This window comes from Periophthalmus magnuspinnatus, chromosome 3 (genome assembly GCF_009829125.3).
Source record: "Periophthalmus magnuspinnatus isolate fPerMag1 chromosome 3, fPerMag1.2.pri, whole genome shotgun sequence".
In the NCBI taxonomy this organism is placed as follows: domain Eukaryota; kingdom Metazoa; phylum Chordata; class Actinopteri; order Gobiiformes; family Gobiidae; genus Periophthalmus; species Periophthalmus magnuspinnatus.
Window position 1 is genome coordinate 25967341 of NC_047128.1, and position 17986 is coordinate 25985326.

General features: G+C 39.5%; 3 protein-coding genes across 4 annotated transcripts in view; all 3 read left to right on the plus strand.

Moving 5' to 3' along the window:
• Positions 1–493: 493 nt before the first annotated feature.
• LOC117392369 (cytochrome c oxidase subunit 5A, mitochondrial-like) lies at positions 494–2001 on the plus strand. The gene is made up of 5 exons (XM_033990424.2): positions 494–649; positions 1206–1322; positions 1399–1520; positions 1681–1803; positions 1884–2001. Exons 1-4 carry the CDS (start codon positions 577–579, stop codon positions 1792–1794), a joined length of 426 nt encoding a protein of 141 aa, XP_033846315.1. The 5' UTR covers positions 494–576; the 3' UTR covers positions 1795–1803; positions 1884–2001.
• A 723-nt stretch (positions 2002–2724) lies between these two features.
• On the plus strand, positions 2725–9571 carry fam219b (family with sequence similarity 219 member B). Its single transcript, XM_033990413.2, has 6 exons — positions 2725–2949; positions 3302–3410; positions 3726–3819; positions 3911–3988; positions 8112–8163; positions 8348–9571. The coding sequence occupies exons 1-6, from the start codon at positions 2854–2856 to the stop codon at positions 8495–8497; spliced, it is 579 nt and encodes a 192-aa protein (XP_033846304.1). The 5' UTR covers positions 2725–2853; the 3' UTR covers positions 8498–9571.
• Positions 9572–10038: 467 nt separating this feature from the next.
• The window catches only part of LOC117392318 (AT-rich interactive domain-containing protein 3B-like), a 34853-nt gene continuing 26905 nt past the window's right edge, over positions 10039–17986 (plus strand). Inside the window, exons 1-2 of one of the 2 annotated variants that reach the window (XM_033990381.2) lie at positions 10039–10423; positions 11407–12036. In XM_033990381.2, the coding sequence (XP_033846272.1) occupies positions 10388–10423; positions 11407–12036 (666 nt within the window). In that variant the 5' untranslated portion in view covers positions 10039–10387. The remainder of the gene's footprint in view (positions 10424–11406; positions 12037–17986) is intronic. The other variant, XM_055230363.1, reaches the window with a different exon arrangement.

Sequence of the window (17986 nt, forward strand, 5' to 3'; positions counted from 1 at the left end):
CTGAGTAATTATTTATACAACTGTAATACCCTTTACATATGCATAATAAGTCAAAATCACAAAGATTAGGGGAAAAACCCGTAAAAAACCTGGTATGCATATATTTAATCATTACACAAAACAAGCTGCTGAGGTAGGTCATTATACATTATGCAATCACAAAACATAGGCTATATAGGATACATACGGTAATATATAGTTTTTACAAGTTACAATTTAAAATCTAGACGTGATATCAGCCGAACTAACAAATCTTTAGCATAGTATTTGCTATAATGCAATAGCGCCCCCTATAGAATTTATCTAAATTTTACATTGACTCATTGCTCACTTTAACACACTTAAATGTTTAAATAATTACTATCTTAATTTTAGCTTGATGAATTAATTTACAACTTTTATCTGACAGTGATATATTAAAAAAAAACAAAAAACAAACAATAAACATATTTTTTATTTTTATTTTGCTTTGACACTAACTTTGAAAGGACCACGTGACATCCGCCTCGTTTGTCCGCTAAGTTCAGTCATTCTGCGGTCGCTGCTAGCGGGACGGGTTTGCACCATTGTGGGGAAATGTTCCGAGCCGTGTTCCGACTGTCGGCTACAGGAGCAAGGAGTTTGGCACGGTCACAACAGTGTCGTTTAGGTAAAAACGCTGTATAAATGTTCAAAATGTATCAAATGTGTTCTTAAATGAAAAGGTTGATGTGCTAGCTCAGGAGCTAAGCTATCAGGTGTACGTGTGTCAAGGAACCTTGGGTGAACTGGGGTGAAGTAGGGTGACATTGACTTGAGTATTTGCTACTGTATCCAAGTTTAACTAGCGTGAAGACAAACCGCATAGCCGAATATCTAGTTTTGTAGGCACTTAAATATTAGTAAATCGTCTCGACCTTGCGAGTGACCCTTTATAAAAGTAGACGCACCGTTGAATACCCGACGGTTTGTATTTACACTTCCTCAGTGATTCATGGCTCAAAATTCAAGGAAATGCATGTGTGTTCATCAAAATGGCAACAATGCATTTAATATTTGTGGCGATAATAGAACATTTTTACATTATATTTTATAATGGAACATTTTTACACTTCTCTTTTATTCACTGGCATTTTGGGACCAGTCAGTTGCAACTTTAGCTAATAATAAAGTTACAAGTTCAAGAATGATCCAAAGCCTAATGTCTAAAGTCTTGTTTTTCACAGCTCCTGTTGCTACCAGATGTTACTCTCATGGTAAAGTTGAGAGTGATGAAGAATTTGATGCTCGCTGGGTAACATACTTCAGTAAACCAGACATTGATGCATGGGAGCTGAAGAAAGGTGACTGTTACTCAGAATTTATGATTCATTGTTTCACTCCTTGTTCTATCTTTTTAATAGTCATTTTGGTTGTAAGGAATGAACACACTGATTGGATATGACCTGGTACCTGAGGCGAAGATCCTGGACTCTGCACTGAGAGCTTGTCGACGACTCAATGACATGGCTAGTGCTATTCGAATCTTGGAGGCCATTAAGGTAAAGTAGGTGTTTGAATGAGAGGAATAGTATTGTTGTCTAGTTTAAAAGCAAGGCCTTCTTGGCCTGCTAGATATACGAGTCAGCATGAAGAAATTTTTTTTCTGAACACATTACACACATTTTTTTTTAAAAAGAACACTGTTATTTATTTCTCCAGGACAAAGCAGGACCCCACAAAGATATCTATCCTTATCTGATCCAGGAATTGAAACCTACTCTTACAGAACTTGGCATTTCAACACCAGAAGAGTTGGGGATGGACAGACTTTAAACCATCATGGTGAGGCACCATGTCATATGATCATAGTATAGATCATAGCAAGAGTGTTGAGATTTGTAAATATTTTTTGTCTTCCCTAGGTAAAAGATGTGTAAATGGATAAAGCTACCTGATATTGTCCTGTTGTGCTGCATATAATATTACGTCCATGCCCTATGTTGTACAAAATATGGACCTAATAAAATTACCAGTATGTAATTTGTCTGAGGTCTTTGTCTATTTGGTTGTATAAACTCAGAGTTGTTAAATGTTCAGCTCCTGAAGCAGCTGAACTTTTTCTAACAACTTTTTAGTTAAAGACTACAGCTTACAAAGCTGAGAATTAGTATACATATGTAATATGAATGCAATATATGTTGTGGGACATTTTGTATTGAATCTGCAAAACTAATATTTAACATTTTAGTTAAACAGAGGGTGGAAAATGTTCCTATAGAGCCCAAGATTGAACACCAATGGAAGGTTAAAAACTTATAGGGATATATTAGCCTAAATAAAACAAAAACAAAAAACAGCATTGAGCAACCTGATAAATTGCTGGAGAACTACTGATGAATACTTTTTTACACTATACTTTTCAGTGTATACCAAGTTTAGTATTTAGTACCTTAATTGGTGTAACATTAGGCTACCTATCATTCTTGAGGTGACAACACAACCCCAAGCTTTATAATGTTTTTGCCCAATATTCTCCATCTGGATCAGTTTACTGGTCCTGTTATAAGTCACCTCTGTGAAGGACTTGACTGCTTGAGAGCAGAGAAGGGGCTACAAAATGCAGCATATTTTATAACCATCTACTACTGTCTTCACGTCCTTAATGTAGATCTGTATACATGTCTTTGTGGGATGGTTAGGATGTAACGTAAAGATGCTGTTATCAGACTTGAATGTGAATTGACTCGGCCTTTATTTTGGAATATCCGGGACCGGAAGTTTGGTCCTTCAAGGAGCCCACTCGCGCTGTATCTTCCTTAGCAATGCAGGAGGCAGCTGATAGCTGACTAAAGCCGATGAGATACCTTTTATAATGGGTGTGTTTTGGGTTGAATGTTGACAACTACCGTAAGGATGATGAACGATATTTTAGAGGAGCCCGAGAAAGACAACCTCCTGGAGGCGTTACCGAAGGCTCAAGTTTCGACGGTACTGTCAGCGGCTAACCTAAGTGTAAACATTAGCTAGGAGGCTAACCTAGCCCCGTGGATGCTGTTACATTTCTTCAGCTAGATTATATGGATGTACAATGCTCTAAAGCGATACAGTATATATATATATAGTTAGCCTGCTTTAGAAAGTTGGTGTATTATTGATGGTTTATTTTATACATACGTTTTATGACAAACATTGCATATCTGTGTATAGTTAGACATGTGATAGTGCTCATTCATTAATTATCAAAAGCTACATTAAACTAATCCAATACATAAAAATACAATAAAATGTGCCAAAACAATTGTGTTGACAACTAGAATTTTGTATGTGCTGGTTTCCACAGGGCCCCAGTAGCAGCACAAGACCTAAGAATACCGAAGTAAATATACGGCCAATGGAAAAAAGAGGACCCTACATTATGTCAAGAGCTCCAGCAATCCATCACAAACTCCGTAAGCAATTAGCGTGTATAATTTGCACTTGGGTTCAAATATACTGGCAAACTATTTAGCACAATACAACAAAATAGCCTGATTTCTATGCTAAGTCATATTTTTTACATTTTAGTTCAGATTCTGATCTTTATATTTGATCAGTCTAATCAAAACATAATTTTCACTTGCTATTGCTTAATGGGCCACCTTGTTCATTTTTAAATGGCTTTCTTGATTCAGATTACAGATCTCTAAAAAGGACATAAGTTGCAAAAATGATCAAGTATTGTGAAGATATTTCAAGTTATACGGTGTATGTTTTTGTATCTGTAGAGAAGCACAGGGAGATGGCAAGGAAAGCTCTGAAAAAGAAGGCTCTCTCACCAGGACCTCCAGTTTTACATCAGCCGAGACAAAGTGGTAAGAGGTAAGTTGAGGAAGTTTGTGAAGGAAGTAAATGTCTTGAAGAAACAAGGGAGTGTGTTTGTTAAAGGCATGTATGCTATTTTCTTGTGTAGAAAAATGAAGTATAACAAAGGTTATACTGCTTTGAGTCAGCATGCAGAAGAGACCTTGGTTGCTCTGGAGTCTGACAGGTATGAATACTGTGCTTTAGATCTATAATACACACACACACAGTGGGTACAGAAAGTATTCAGACCCTCTTAAATTTTTCACTGTTATATTACAGCCATTTGCTAAAATTATTTAAGTTATTTTTTTAGGTCATTAATGTACACATAGCACCCCATATTGACAGAGAAACACAAAATTGTTGAAATTTTTTGCAGAATTATAAAAGAAAAATTGAATATCACACATCCATAAGTATTCATACCCTTTGATCAGTATTTAGTAGAAACACTTTTGAGCTAATACAGCCATACAGAGTCTTTTTGGGAATGATTCAACAAGTTTTTCACACCTGGATTTGGGGATCCTCTCCTGGTGAGTGTGGTGGACAGCCATTTTCATTTCTCTCCAGAGATTCTCCATTGGGTTTAAGTCAGGGCTCTGGCTGGGCCATTCAAGAACAGTTACGGAGTTGTTCTGAAGCCACTCCTTATTTTAGCTGTGTGCTTAGAGTCATTGTCTTGTTGGAAGGTGAATCTTCAGCCTAGTCTGAGGTCCTGAGCACTCTGGAGAAGGTTTTTCCTCCAGGATATCTCTGTACTTGGCTGCATTCATCTTTCCTTCGATTGCAACCAGGCATCCTGTCCCTGCAGCTGAAAAACACCCCCACAGCATGATGCTGCTACCACCGTGCTTCACTGTTGGGACTATATTGAACAGGTGATGAGCAGTGCATGGTTTTCTCCGCATATACCGCTTAGAATTAAGGCCAGAAAGTTCCATCTTGGTCTCATCAGACTAGGGAATCTTATTGCTCACCATCTTGGAAGCCTTCAGATGTTTTTTTTTTAAATCAAACTCCATGCGGGCTTTCATGTGTCTTGCACTGAGGAGAGGCTTCTGTCGGGCCACTCTGCCATGAAGCCCTGACTGGTGGAGGGCTGCAGTGATGGTTGACTTTCTAGAACTTTCTCCCATCTCCCGACTGCATCTATGGAGCTCAGGCACAGTGATCTTTGGGTTCTTCTTTGTCTCTCTCACCAAGGCTCTTCTCCTCCAATTGCTCAGTTTGGCCAGACAGCCAGCTCTAGGAAGAGTTCCGGTCATCCCAAACATCTTCCATTTAAGGATTATGAAAGCCACTGTGCTCTTAGGAACGTGCAGCAGAATTTTTGCCACAATTCTGTCTCTGAGCTCTTCAGGCAGTCCCTTTGACCTCATGATTCTGATCTGCTCTGACTACTTCTTCTTCTTCTAGTAGTGTTTTATGGCGGTTGGCACGCAACTGAAAATGGTGCATTCCCACCACCATCAGGTATGGAGTGTGGGTCGGGACGACCCCAATAGTCTTTCTATACCCTCTTTATCAGTTTGGTGGAGATAAGATACTTTGTTACTGCTTTGAGTACACAGTCTTGTTTAAATCCTTGCAAAATGTCTTTTAATTCGCAATGAATACTATTCTGATGAAGTCCATCTTTTAAAATTCTACGTTGCAACTGATACTTTGATTATTGTAGCTATCAGGAGACTCTTGAACATGTAATCATATATTGTCCACACTCCCCCGTTTCATGCTTTTCTATAATTTTAAGTGTGCTATTTAGTCTTGTGTCACCCAGCCTCAATCTTGCCAACACATCCTCCTCCTCCTGGTTCTTGCAACCCCATTCTGCTGTTTTACCCTCGACTCTTCCCTGCAGATTGTAATAAAACTGGCCCTTAGGGCATGAATCCCATTTACTCTGCCATTGTTTTCTTACCCTATCTTTAATAATTGTTTTAATTTCTGATTTACTATATTTTACTGGGAAATCTACCTCCTCCTTTACAGCTCCTCCTTTTGCCCACTTATCCACCTGCTCATTCCCTTCCACCCCTATATGTACTGGAACCCACATGAAAATTACATATTTCTTTTGTCTGTTTATTCTTTCCAGTATTTGCCCTACTTCCCAAATTATGTCTTGTCTCTGACTTGAATGTTTTAACACTTGTCACTGCACTGCTTGAGTCTGAAGCGATCACATTCTGCTTTGGCCCATTCTCCTCCACCCAACTCAATGCCAAGAGTATTGCCAGCAACTCTCCTGTATAAACAGCCACATTGTCACTTGTCCTCTTTTTAACTGCAACACCTATATCTGGAATAACATATGATATACCCACCTTCCCATTCGCCAGCTTTGAAGCATCAGTAAACATTATTAAATGTTCAGAGTACTTTTCACAGATATACTCATCAACTCCCGCACTACTACACTTCCTCCCCAGGAGTCCTAAATCTACTACAGGTTCCTTAAGCAACCACGGAGGCACCCCAGCGATCGGGACTGTAGGACTTAATTCCAAATGGGCTATTCCTGCCCCTTGCACCATACCCTCTGCCACCCACCCAAAGCTGGTGAAGTTTGCCTTTTCTTTTTCCTGACATGGTTTTAACACGCTCAGCCCTGGATGACTTTTACTATGTCCTTGCAGACTAGTCCAATAAACCAGAACCATTTGGTCCCTTCTACAGCTCAATGGCATTTCCCCCATTTCTATCTGCTTGGACTTGCACTACAAGGTCTTATATAGACAGGTGTATGGCCTTCCTAATCAAGTTCAATCAGTTTAATCAAACACAGCTGGACCAATGAAGGTGTAGAACCATCTCAAAGTGTCTGAATACTTATGGCCGTGTGATATTTCAGTTTTCTCTTTTTGTGCACATTAACTCTGCAGTGAATTCTCATGGCTGGCTTCACTTACATTTCATAACCCATACAGAAACATGCAAAGATAGCAAGCAAGTTGAGTTCAGGAGTCTTAGTTTTACAGCTTGTGGGATGAATCAAAACAGATATATTTTTTTGTGCTTTTCTCAAACCATCCCACAAGACAGAAACAATTTTGATCAAACATGTACAGTAGCTTTTACTCCATATTAAAGATGAGATTTTTTTTAAAACAGAAAATTCTTTGCTGTGCTTTGGCTGCAACACTCTGAGACCAGGGGTTCCACTTCAATTTGTGGTTTAAGGTGACGCCCAAATTAAACATACACCAGCCTGATGTGAAACATTGTGGATCAGCGACAGTGCAGTGCTCCATCTTGATAAGAATGCCCTACTATTGGCTATATATGAATATGACCTATAGATGGCACTCTAGAGATGGTTCAGTTTTGTTTTTGGTTTTTTTTCAGCTGATGCTATATCCAATATTTGTCTTGCTGCTGTGGCAGATAACTTATATTTGCTAATAGCAATACTTTTAAATCCATGCCATGCCACAATTGAACTAAACTTAAGTTCACAAATTAACTTTTCCCTTTTTGTAAAAATAACAAAATGTATTTACTCTGTTAATAAATATTATTTATCATACTTGTTGATCATGTTAACGTCAAGTCAATTCTTTAGATATATTTCTCTTTTATTTTGCAAAAATAAGCTTTGCTGATATGTTTGATCATTGGTTGCAGTCTTTAATTTTTATTATTTCCCCAAATTATATAAATTTTATTTATTCCAAATTTATCCAGAACCCTGTTGTTGAAACTGCATAAGAGAGCTTTGTTGTCATGTTTTTTTGCAGTGTCCTCTTTGTAGTAAAGTGTTTAAATTAAACTTTATACACATTTTTTAGGCCACTAGTTGGTCTGAACTAAATGTCAACCTCTTCTGGAGATTTAAGGCAGATCGCAAGTACACTAAAAAGTGCAAATAAAGGTCTAATGTATTTCTCTAGAAATACATGACTTACTTGATTAATCTGTGAATGTTGTTTTAATTAGTTAGTTGACCTTTTTTTTTTAGTCAACTAATTGTTTTATGAGAATTATGGGGATTTATAGACCACAACCGTGCGGAAAAGGAATGAAGTGAGTTAGCTAAAGTTTTGGATAGTGTAATCTGCCTTTTCCCTTCACTTTTCAAAGGTTATTTTTACTAGTACTTCTCTGTATATCTAGAGATTAACTGATGCACAGGGCATGTCTTTAGTCGACCATGAATTACAGCCACTATAAACACTAATTTATCACCCATTCCTAAAGCAAACAATTTAGTTGTGTGAAATAATATATTACAATTGTGGCATTCTGTTACAACTTTGAGTTCTGCTTTTCTTCTTGAAATAACCCACCGTTTCTGTTGCTAGTGATGAAGAAATTGATTTTGAACATTATTCCTCAGGATATTCTTCAGCTGAGGTAAGATAACTCTTATTGAGAACTTCTTTTGTTAGAAGAAATCTATTCAATAAATTTATGTTTGTGGGGGGAAAAACCCTCTGGGGTTGTCAGTTCTGTTATGTGGTGATATTTGTTATGTGGTGATATTTGTTATGTTAGCTTTAGATTATAATTGGGCTATTATGGCATTTCTGCTCTGCAGGTTCACCCTGATCTAAGTAAACAGCTGCTTAAGGATGGTTATAATCTCGATGAGATTCCAGATGATGAAGATTTGGACCTTATCCCCCCCAAAGCCATGGGTTCTTCTTTGTGTTGTTGTTCTGAAGGGCCGTCCTGCTCCATGCAGTGAAGCTGGTGCTATTGCCCGGTCTTCATATTTTCTGTGAGGCCCACATTTCTAGGACCTCCATCTCTGAAGCCAAAATGTTTATGATAACAGGACTTTGTATAACCTAGTGTAATTGCACAATGGACATGGACAAGTATAAGAGCAAGCCTTATCCACTGTGACCCCTATTTTTATACAGCTGCAAAAAGTACTAACGGTGTCTTCTCAGTGTGTTTGCTTTTGGGCCCCGTTGACCAACTGAAGACTGGTTACTGTCTGTCCCTCTCCATGAACACATCTGCACTATGTGTGAAAGGAACAAATCAGATGTGATCCATGTTTTATTGAGGTTGCAGTTTTAGTTTTGTACTGACTAACCAAAGTGTTATATAGCAACTGCTAATGTAAGTGTTCTGTTCATTAATATCAACAAATTGCAATTGTTGTCACTATACCTCACAGCACTTTTTGTTCATCATTTATGCATTAGCCAACTGTAAACTTTAATTTTTCCATCCATTAGTTCTCTAAATTTAACTACTAAATGTACCTCTTAAGTATGTTATTGACATGGCAAATTCATTTTTTTTTTTTTCACACATGTAAGACCAAAAATGTTTTTTTTTAAACCTAATTTTAAAAATGTTAACACGTAAATCTTTATATTTAAGTATTTATTTATTGTTATTGTAGTATGCTCTTTTGTTTTGTTTTTTTTTTTGCAGAATGTAAAGACCACTTTTACTGGACTTTTTCTCAAAATTGCTTTGTATGTATTGTTACTCCAAACCGACAATGAAATCAATCACATAGATTGATAGAATAATTATTGTATGAATTATGATAAGTGTATCTCTAAGAACGCCTTAAAGCTGTGTCAGAATAAATAATGATTTGTGTAAAAACAAATGGAAAGCTACATTTTGTGTTCAGATGCAAATTGATAAGAAGTAAAGTGTTCACCCAAGTTCAGACATTGCATAGTGTGACTCTAAAAAACTCTTTTACACAGCTGTACTATGCAACTACTGGGACAATCTGTGACAAACTGTATACACATTGTTATATAAGTGTAAAATAAAACATTTCAATCTGCTTGTGCTCATTATTTTCTTGTACTATTCACTATAGTTCTTAAATAAAACACATTATTTATGTTACTGTTTTGTGCACAAATTTAGAGTTGAATAGATTCCACCAGAGGGCAGTGTATAATGCCTAAGTTCTGACTAACTATTATGGCTTCAGCAGCAATTAACACGATTGCGTTCAGTATTTTTATTTTATTTTTATTTTAAAGCCATTTTTGTATTATATTAGTGTTACAAATTAAATGATTGTTACTGAATGTTATTTTATTTGCCAAATTTATGACATGCGCACACAATTATTAGTTGATATACAGTATGTAGGAGCTTGCGTTTTTGTGCATTTAGACTTTAAACAAAATACAATCTCTGATAAAAGTTATAAATGAAGCTTGCTAGATCTGACAAGTAAAACAAGCTCCTGAAAGCATGGTAAAATTGAAATAACAGGCTGGTGAGACTTGTTGCTGTGGCTGGGCGGGCCCTATGCTGCTGTACGCCATGTGGGGGGGGTGTCAATTGAAGCAGCGGAAAAAAACGAGTAAAGGGAGTTACCTCAGCGCCTTCAGAGATATGAGATCTGGGCATTTATTATTTCATCTCGTTTACTAATCAAAAGACAACGGCCAGGTTAAATCGCCTGCCAAACTCGAGAGTTGGGTAATCTCGCGGAGAGGAGCGCGTACCCGTACCGTGGCCGTGCGCAGTCCCTCCTCGCGCACACTACACCTCTCGCCGTGTGCGCCCGCGTCCGTGTGTTTACAAGTGTTTGAACGAGTGCCAGAAACGAGGGAAGAAGCAGGATAAAGCCAAGGAAGGAGGGATGGTGGACAATTCCGGCAGTAGTAAGGCGCAAATGGTGAGTGGTGCTGGCGCTTTGCCTCTAAACCTTTGTACACTGTCTACGAGAAGCTTGCAAATCTTCCAAAGACGAAGACTTATCGAGGGTATTTACTGGAAATTGTTAGCTAACTAATTAGCCTGTATTTCCTAGCAGACAAATCCACAAGACCCATTTTGACATCGTGGCATGGTAATGGAACTTTTTACAGTGTTTATGCTTTAGATATTGTACATTTTAATGTATTTACAAAAGTTGACCTAGTTTACAAACTACATAACTTTTTACCAATTTACATCCTTTACATAAAAATGTCACCTATTTGAACCTACTGCATTAATGTGGTTATTTCTTACAGTTTGTGTAGCTTGTCATCCTCTTTAAAGCCTACAGTGTTGACGCGAGTGAATGGTTTACTCATTAAAATACTTTTTGAAGCACCATCTCTTTTTATTATGCTGTGGTTTGATTACTTTGCGCTTTCTGTCATTGCTGCTATTATTTGTTAGATTTTCTCCACAAGCGACACGGTTATGTTACATTTCTGTTTATGTGCAAGAGCCAAAAGTTATTATTAGTTATTAAAATGCTTAGTGTTGGTTGTTGTGGATTTTCTTGAGTAAATGCACATTTCCACTTTTGGATATCTTTAAAATATGACTAGAATATATGAAGCATTAATAGTGTACGAGCACGAACAAATTGTTCAATTTTGATAAATAGTTCATTTTATGTAAGTGATTGTAATATATATATATATATATATATATATATATATATATATATAAATTTTTATTTCAGTTATGTGTTTATTTAATTTATGTATGTATGTTTTGTATTGTTTTGTATACTGCCAGGTTATTGTACATTTTGATGCATATGGGAGTTGATTGGTGGGTTTGATTAAAGTTGTGTATTAAATTCATGGAGTCTTATTGAATCATTATGCATTTAATCTGGACGGTTGGCAGGCAATATGACTGATTGCTTTGTGCCCACAGCCCAGTATGTCTCAGGAGTCTGGTGTGGCCTTTCCTCAGAGCACTTCCACAGGAGGGATGAAGCTAGAGGCAGTGATGGAGCAGCTCCAGCGCCAGCAGCAGGCCCGTCTGGAAATGGAGCGCAAGGAGAGGAAGTTGCGAGAGGCCCACATCATGTATGCACAGCAGGTCGCTGCCCAACAGGCCATCCTGGCTGCGGCCCGGGCGTCTGGGGCCGGCTTCATGGGCAAAGGCATGGCCGGAGGGGTTCCGGGTGGCGGGTTACCTCCACGGATGTCCAATCAGAGCAGTGTGGATTCAGAGCGTGAGGATGATGAGGACAGGGGCAGAGATTCTGGGGAAGACGATGACGACACTGAAATGATGGAGGGGGATGAGGGCAGCGACGATGAGGGCAGTGCCAGTGGACTGGAGTTCCTTCGCAAGCAAACCCTGGCTCTACAGCAGAGTGCCTCCCGCATCCCAGCACGCTCCTTTGGCAGCTACTCTGCATCAGTCCCACAGAGGGTGGCATCACCACCTGTCAGGGTCAAGCAAGAACCGGACGAAGGCCTGTCTCCTGCTGGGGCCCATTCTGCCACATCTCCTAACGGCCAGGCCGACTGGGGCTTTGACGATCACTTCAGACAGGTTTGTTATTCATTCTAATGCTTTTGGCTTTTTGTCATGTATGCATTCCTGCATATGTCTGTCCTTTTTTTTTTTTTTTTTTTAGAGTGCCCAAAATCTGCTAATATCTGTGTTAAATATGCCCCTGTAGTTTTATGCATTGCAGCCACCTGCTGCTCTGAGCACGTGCTTCATTTAAATCATGGCAGAAAACTTCCCTGTGATATCATTGTGAGAGTCCTCAATTCTCTGCAGAGAGTTGACCGCCAATTGGCTTTTGAGACAAAAAAATCCTTGTAAGTGAGCCCTGGCAAAGAGCCAGCCTCACGTTCACTACTTCTCCCATTCCGTGCACAGATTGTGTGTGTGTGTGTGTGTGTGTGTGTATGAGAGTGTGTCTCTTGTTCCCAGTCGCTCTTGGCACTTTGCTCAGGCTCTGGTTTGGCTGTGGTCCAGGTAGTAGAGTCAGGCAGCGTGCAGCAGCCGCTGTAAGGATGTGGGTGGTTTGGCCGGGTCAGCACGAGGATTTGGGGTGGGTGGCTAGGTTAGATGTAGTACACAGTAGCAGCCTCATTCACCCCCCACCCCGAACACTTCGGCACTGTGCCAAGTGCACTTTTCTTCAAAGGTAAATATTGCCTCAGAGAGCATTACAGAGAACTGTGTGCCAACTGGGAACCCGGCCGAGCTCTACTCAAAGTTGTCTGGGACAGAAAGTGTTAAGGAGAGCTCAGCACCTTGAGAGTGATATAAAAAGCCTGGGTTGCACAAGAGTGGGCAGTGTCAGGGGACATATCTGAGCTTGATCAGTGAGCCAAAGGTGCTGGACTATCATATGTCTAGATTTTATTACTGTCTATTTAAAGGCAGATGTCTTTGAATGGTGTTTCTCTTGGCCACATTTCCAAATTTAGCTGTGGACAGTTTACACATGTAATGATAGAGACATAAGATCTAAGTTATGTAGCAGAAGAAATTGGTGAAGAGTGCATAGCACTGTCATTTTTTGTGTGGTTCATAAATGCTTGGATCCACATGATTGTTTCTATGTTGCACTATTCTGACTTAACAACTGAACAGCAATTTACTGCCACTGCCACATCACTACCATGTTGCCAGTTCAGGTTGCAATAATGCTGTTGTCCAGTTTTAGTCAAACAATATAAGAGCATAAATTGTAGCTGACCAGTGCCTATCTATGGTCTGGTGTCTTTTATTAGGAGAGGTGGGCTGTGCCTGGGGGTTGGGGGAGGCATTATAGGACGAGAATTGGTCTGGCCTTTTTGTTTCCTCTCTTTTATCTTTCCTGTCATTATGTCAGCTCTGCAGTATTTAATGACGGCTCATCTCTTCAGGCAGTTTCAGGTTGCACCGCTGTAGGGGGAGGGGGACAGTTCAGGCAGGGGAACTGTTTTTTTTTTTGCATGTCATTGTCTTTGAGAGGCCAGAAACAAGTCTGACAGATGCCACAAATACTGCCCCCCCATAATAATGGAGGGAGAGAGAACATTTATTATGCTCTAAAAAACGTAAACGGTGATCTGGGATTTTGGTCACATTTTATAAGTAACAAACATATCATACTTTTACAGTAACATAATACACTTTGCTTTGTGTCAGTTTGAATCGCCAACAAAATCTCATGTTTCTGTAAAAAATAAATAAAATAAACCAGCCCAAGGACACTTGTCTGACTAGCCCCTTCAGAATGACGTGTGCGTATGACAGTGATGGGATGTGCATGTCCAAAGAGGAGGATTGACGTGACGAACCGATGGTTTTGTGTCAGTGATGTATGTGATGTGACCTCGGCCCTGCACTAAACAGCAAAGTAAATAATTGTCAAACAAGTGGATGGACAAAAGCGTCGCGTGGAGGACAGACAGCAGGCCGGTCCCGGCACTCTGGCCTCTGCCGCAGTGGGACAGAGGCTGCATGACCCCTGTAATCCGCCCCCCTCCATACCCTCCACTCCCCCACACACATGTCCAAGACCTCTCCATTCCTCATGTGATTAATAGATGTTTAATCAAGGCAGCACTATGCAGATTGTCTAATTTGCCTTGGCTGCATAGAATCAACAATGTCGCAAATCAAGTAGGATCAGTTTGTTCCACAGGTGATTTCTAAGTACAGTCAATTTTAGTGAAAAAATATATCCAAAGCTTTTTGTTTCTGTGACACAAGTGACAGCATGGAGACAAAGGCAGGGCAAGTCTTAATTTGCATGGCAGTATTTGTTTGTAATGGTAGAGATGACAAACCTACACAAGATCGATGGACACCTGTCATCACAATGTAAGTCTGAAGAGAAAGTTATTGAATCTCTGTCAGGTGTGTAATCATGTGTTGGGTTGGGCACTTGGACCAGATTTATTGTAGGACAAGTCAACTGCTGCATTTTAAGCTTGAACACTATAGATAGATTGCTACGATTTAAACACCTCTCCAAACGTCTTGCTTTTGCCACAGGATTGTTTGATAGACTGTTGATTAAACTGCATAAAACTGATCAACTTGATCTTCAAACAACTTGATCATGGTTTGATCAAAATCCAAGTGATTGCACAGTATTATTAAGAAGGAAGTAACTTAACAGAAAAGTGTAATTTTCAACCTAGTTTTACTGAAGTACCTGTACCCTCTTATTTGTAAGGTAACTTGAATTGTTGACAGATTTTTTTCTCTCTGTAAGCATATGCTAATGTAATTTGATTGTAGATAGTACATGGTTCGTCCACTTCGTTTATTTTTGAATATAGAATTTCTGAGTGCCCCCGCTTGTTTCACAGATGTACTTCCCTTCTAAGTTCAACAAGGACAAAAAAGACATTGTAGCCTAGAGTCTTGTGTGGAGTCTAGCATCATTGGGCATCCTTGATCCTCTTTGGCTGCTGTGGCCCTGAAGCCTGTCTGTTCAGAGAGCGCTGTTGCATAATTTAGCTGTCGTCCCAGCAACACATCAGCCAGGAAGTGGGAGATGCACAGCTGCAGCACAGATCGATAAGTATTGTGTGTGAGCTTTTTTCACAAGCTATTTTTTGGCTTTGCTTAATGTTCTTTTATGATAAATAAAACTTAAGTAATCCAAAATAGTGTTTCATGTGATGTTGGATAAAACAGACTAAAAGAGTAAATAGAGTTAATGCCCCTAGCTTACCCTTAAGTACTGCTTTTTTGTTGTTTTTTCACATACAACACCCTGACCTAGTTTATGCTCTTTGAAATATAATGTAGGTGCTTCCTATGCAATAACTGTCAGTGGGTTTTAAATGGTGTACTTAGTCTTATTCCGTTTACTGGACTTCCTGTTATGCTGATGTAATAAGATTGCAGTTACATTCTGACCCGGCAAATGGAGATCAATTAGATGAGCAATAATTCAAAAGGCTGCTCATGACAAGAAGCTCCACAGTTATCAAGAAGATTTTGTTTGTTCCAAACAGTTAATGTTGACTGACTGGTATTATGGATGAGGTGAGAAGTAGGATCTGTTTTTAAATTCATTCAGAAAGCGACAACAACACACAACATCACAACATATTTTTATAAAATGGTGTTTAAAGGTTATAATAACATTTATATATTTAATATAATTTCAAGCAATTTATTTTGTTACAGTATAATTCACTTAGGGTGATACTGCAACCTTTGTCATCCAGTTGACCTCATGCCTCCAAAATTCTATTACTAATGACATTGGTGATGAATGCACCCAACACTAAATGGTTAATCTTATTGCCAAATTTCTGCTATCTGCCTGTATGCATTAATATGTATTAGGCTTACTAAAAGGATCAATACTTTAATTCCTTACTTTTAATACTATTTTCAAACAATATTGCTAGAGTTGGGAGATGTATCAAAAATCATTGTAATAATAATGAGTTATGAATTAATATTCATTTTGTCCATATGGTACGGCAAATGATGTACCATAATGTTTAGAATATGGCATGCTCACAGACACTATACTTTCATATTATGTTTGTGGAAACTTCATTTAAACAGTGTGACAAGTGCATGTGACTGACCTGTATATTTATAGAACCTTCACAACCAAATGGCAACCTCGGATTGATTTGAGGCATGGGTTAGCTATAATCATGTGTGCTTTGACAAATATCTATTTTGTGCTGACGTACGCCTAACACCAATGTGTGGAAGATTCCCCTGGCCCCAAAATAGAGGTATTGAATTTAGTAAGGAGATGAGGTGGGAATGAGAGGGGGAGGAGATGCAGGGAAGAAGACGGGATAGCGGTCTGGCTAAATGCACTACAGTGCCCCACCCAGAGGAAACATTCCAGACGGAATTAAAGAGTTAACTCTTCAAACAGTGAACATTCCCACCGGGGGCTCCCAACAAGAGACACAAGGTGGAGGGGGGCTGCTGGGGTGCATGTCCATGCTGTAGTTGGACCGTCTGATTGGTGATCTTTTACTCCATTTGATTGTGTGGCCAGGGCTGTAAAAAGCCAAAGGGCCTGGGAGGGAGGAGCAGGATGATGCCTATGGTGCAGGCAGAGACACTTTTTTATTTGTCTGCTGCTAAGGCCACATCTGTTGTAGGCTGACAGGAGGATGCCCCCCACCCCCACACACACCGACCAGCACCGTGGCCTGGTCCAGAAAAAACACTCGCTGACTCACTGACAGGCCTGCTGCTCTCTGCACGTGAGCAGGATGCATTTGTTCAGTTAAAACTTCTGAATGAAATGACTGTCGCACAAGTAAAGTTTCAGTTTGATGAAATATTAAAGAAAAGGGGACACTTCCTTCCTGCGCATTATCTGAACACTTCACTGATTTGGTTTCATGTTCTCTCCCTCAGAGCATATTCTTCATCCACCTTCACTCACCTTTTCAGCAACAAATGTGATCAGTTTTTAAAAGTCTAATATATCTCCTCAGTTTGATGTGTCTGACAAAATGTCCTTGTTGATGCAAATAAGCAGTTTAGATTACCTTGTATGCACAATGTCACTGGAGGCTATTTTCTATCTTGTTGAATTGTAAACAGAAAAGTTCACCAATTTAAATGCAAATGATGGCTGTCCATTAGAGTTGCCACACTTTTTCCCCAAATCATCCCTGGAGAGTTGGCTTCTGTGCATCTAATGGAAACTGAGCTACTGAGGCCTGCTGTAATTTGATCAGTTGGTAGTGAAACCACAAGCCCCCGTCCCCACCACTTCTATTCGTCCTCCTGAGCCACTCCCACTCAGCATATCTCAACACCTGCTCTTTAATGAAGGCAAACACAGAGCGGGGAATGGCCAAATGAAACAAAGACATCCACCAACACCTTTGGCAGCTGCTGAAAATGGAGCCAAGGTCATTTGACACTTCAGAGCCAAGTCCTTAAGTTTTTCTATAGGTTGACTACATTTGTTTTATACAATACAATAACCATATATAGGCCAATGTGGACAAGGCAACAATGCCAGTCTGACCTTGCACGGTATGAAAGGTCGAGCTTGCACTGCAGCAGCTAGCCAGACTCTGTGTGTGACTAATGTGACATACATGAGCAAGAGTGGCTTTGACTGTCCATAATTATACACATTGAGTAGCTGGCATTTATGGGAGGGCAGACGGATCCTTATTCCAAACTAAACAAATGGGTACACCTCATAGTAAAGTAAGTCCAGTACTTCACAGATTGGTTCTTCTTGGAGCTGTTTTGGTAGGGTTAATGGCGGCATGCAGTTCCCTGCTTTGGGTTCAGGGGTTGGGTCTGTTTGTAAATTGAAAAGGGGCGCACATTTATTTAATCAGGATGGTCCCACTGATTTAGAATCTTATTTCCGGGGCTCCTGCCCTCAGAGAGGGGCCTTCTATTGTACATGCTTTTTGGGGAAACTGGCGCACCTGCTGGAAATCTATGTAGGCACACGAAGAATAAGCAAACTCCACACTCTTACAATCAGACACTATTGGATAAAGATTGTACAGTATTCTGTGCATGT

Bases quoted from the DNA above. Each gene is read 5' to 3' on its own strand.
- LOC117392369 (XM_033990424.2), top strand. From the start codon at position 577: ATGTTCCGAGCCGTGTTCCGACTGTCGGCTACAGGAGCAAGGAGTTTG. The intron at 650-1,205 runs GTAAAAACGCTG...TGTTTTTCACAG, and splicing joins GTCACAACAGTGTCGTTTAG to CTCCTGTTGCTACCAGATGT. The intron at 1,323-1,398 runs GTGACTGTTACT...TTTGGTTGTAAG, and splicing joins TGCATGGGAGCTGAAGAAAG to GAATGAACACACTGATTGGA.
- fam219b (XM_033990413.2), top strand. From the start codon at position 2,854: ATGTTGACAACTACCGTAAGGATGATGAACGATATTTTAGAGGAGCCC. The intron at 3,820-3,910 runs GTAAGTTGAGGA...TTTCTTGTGTAG, and splicing joins CCGAGACAAAGTGGTAAGAG to AAAAATGAAGTATAACAAAG. The intron at 8,164-8,347 runs GTAAGATAACTC...TCTGCTCTGCAG, and splicing joins CAGGATATTCTTCAGCTGAG to GTTCACCCTGATCTAAGTAA.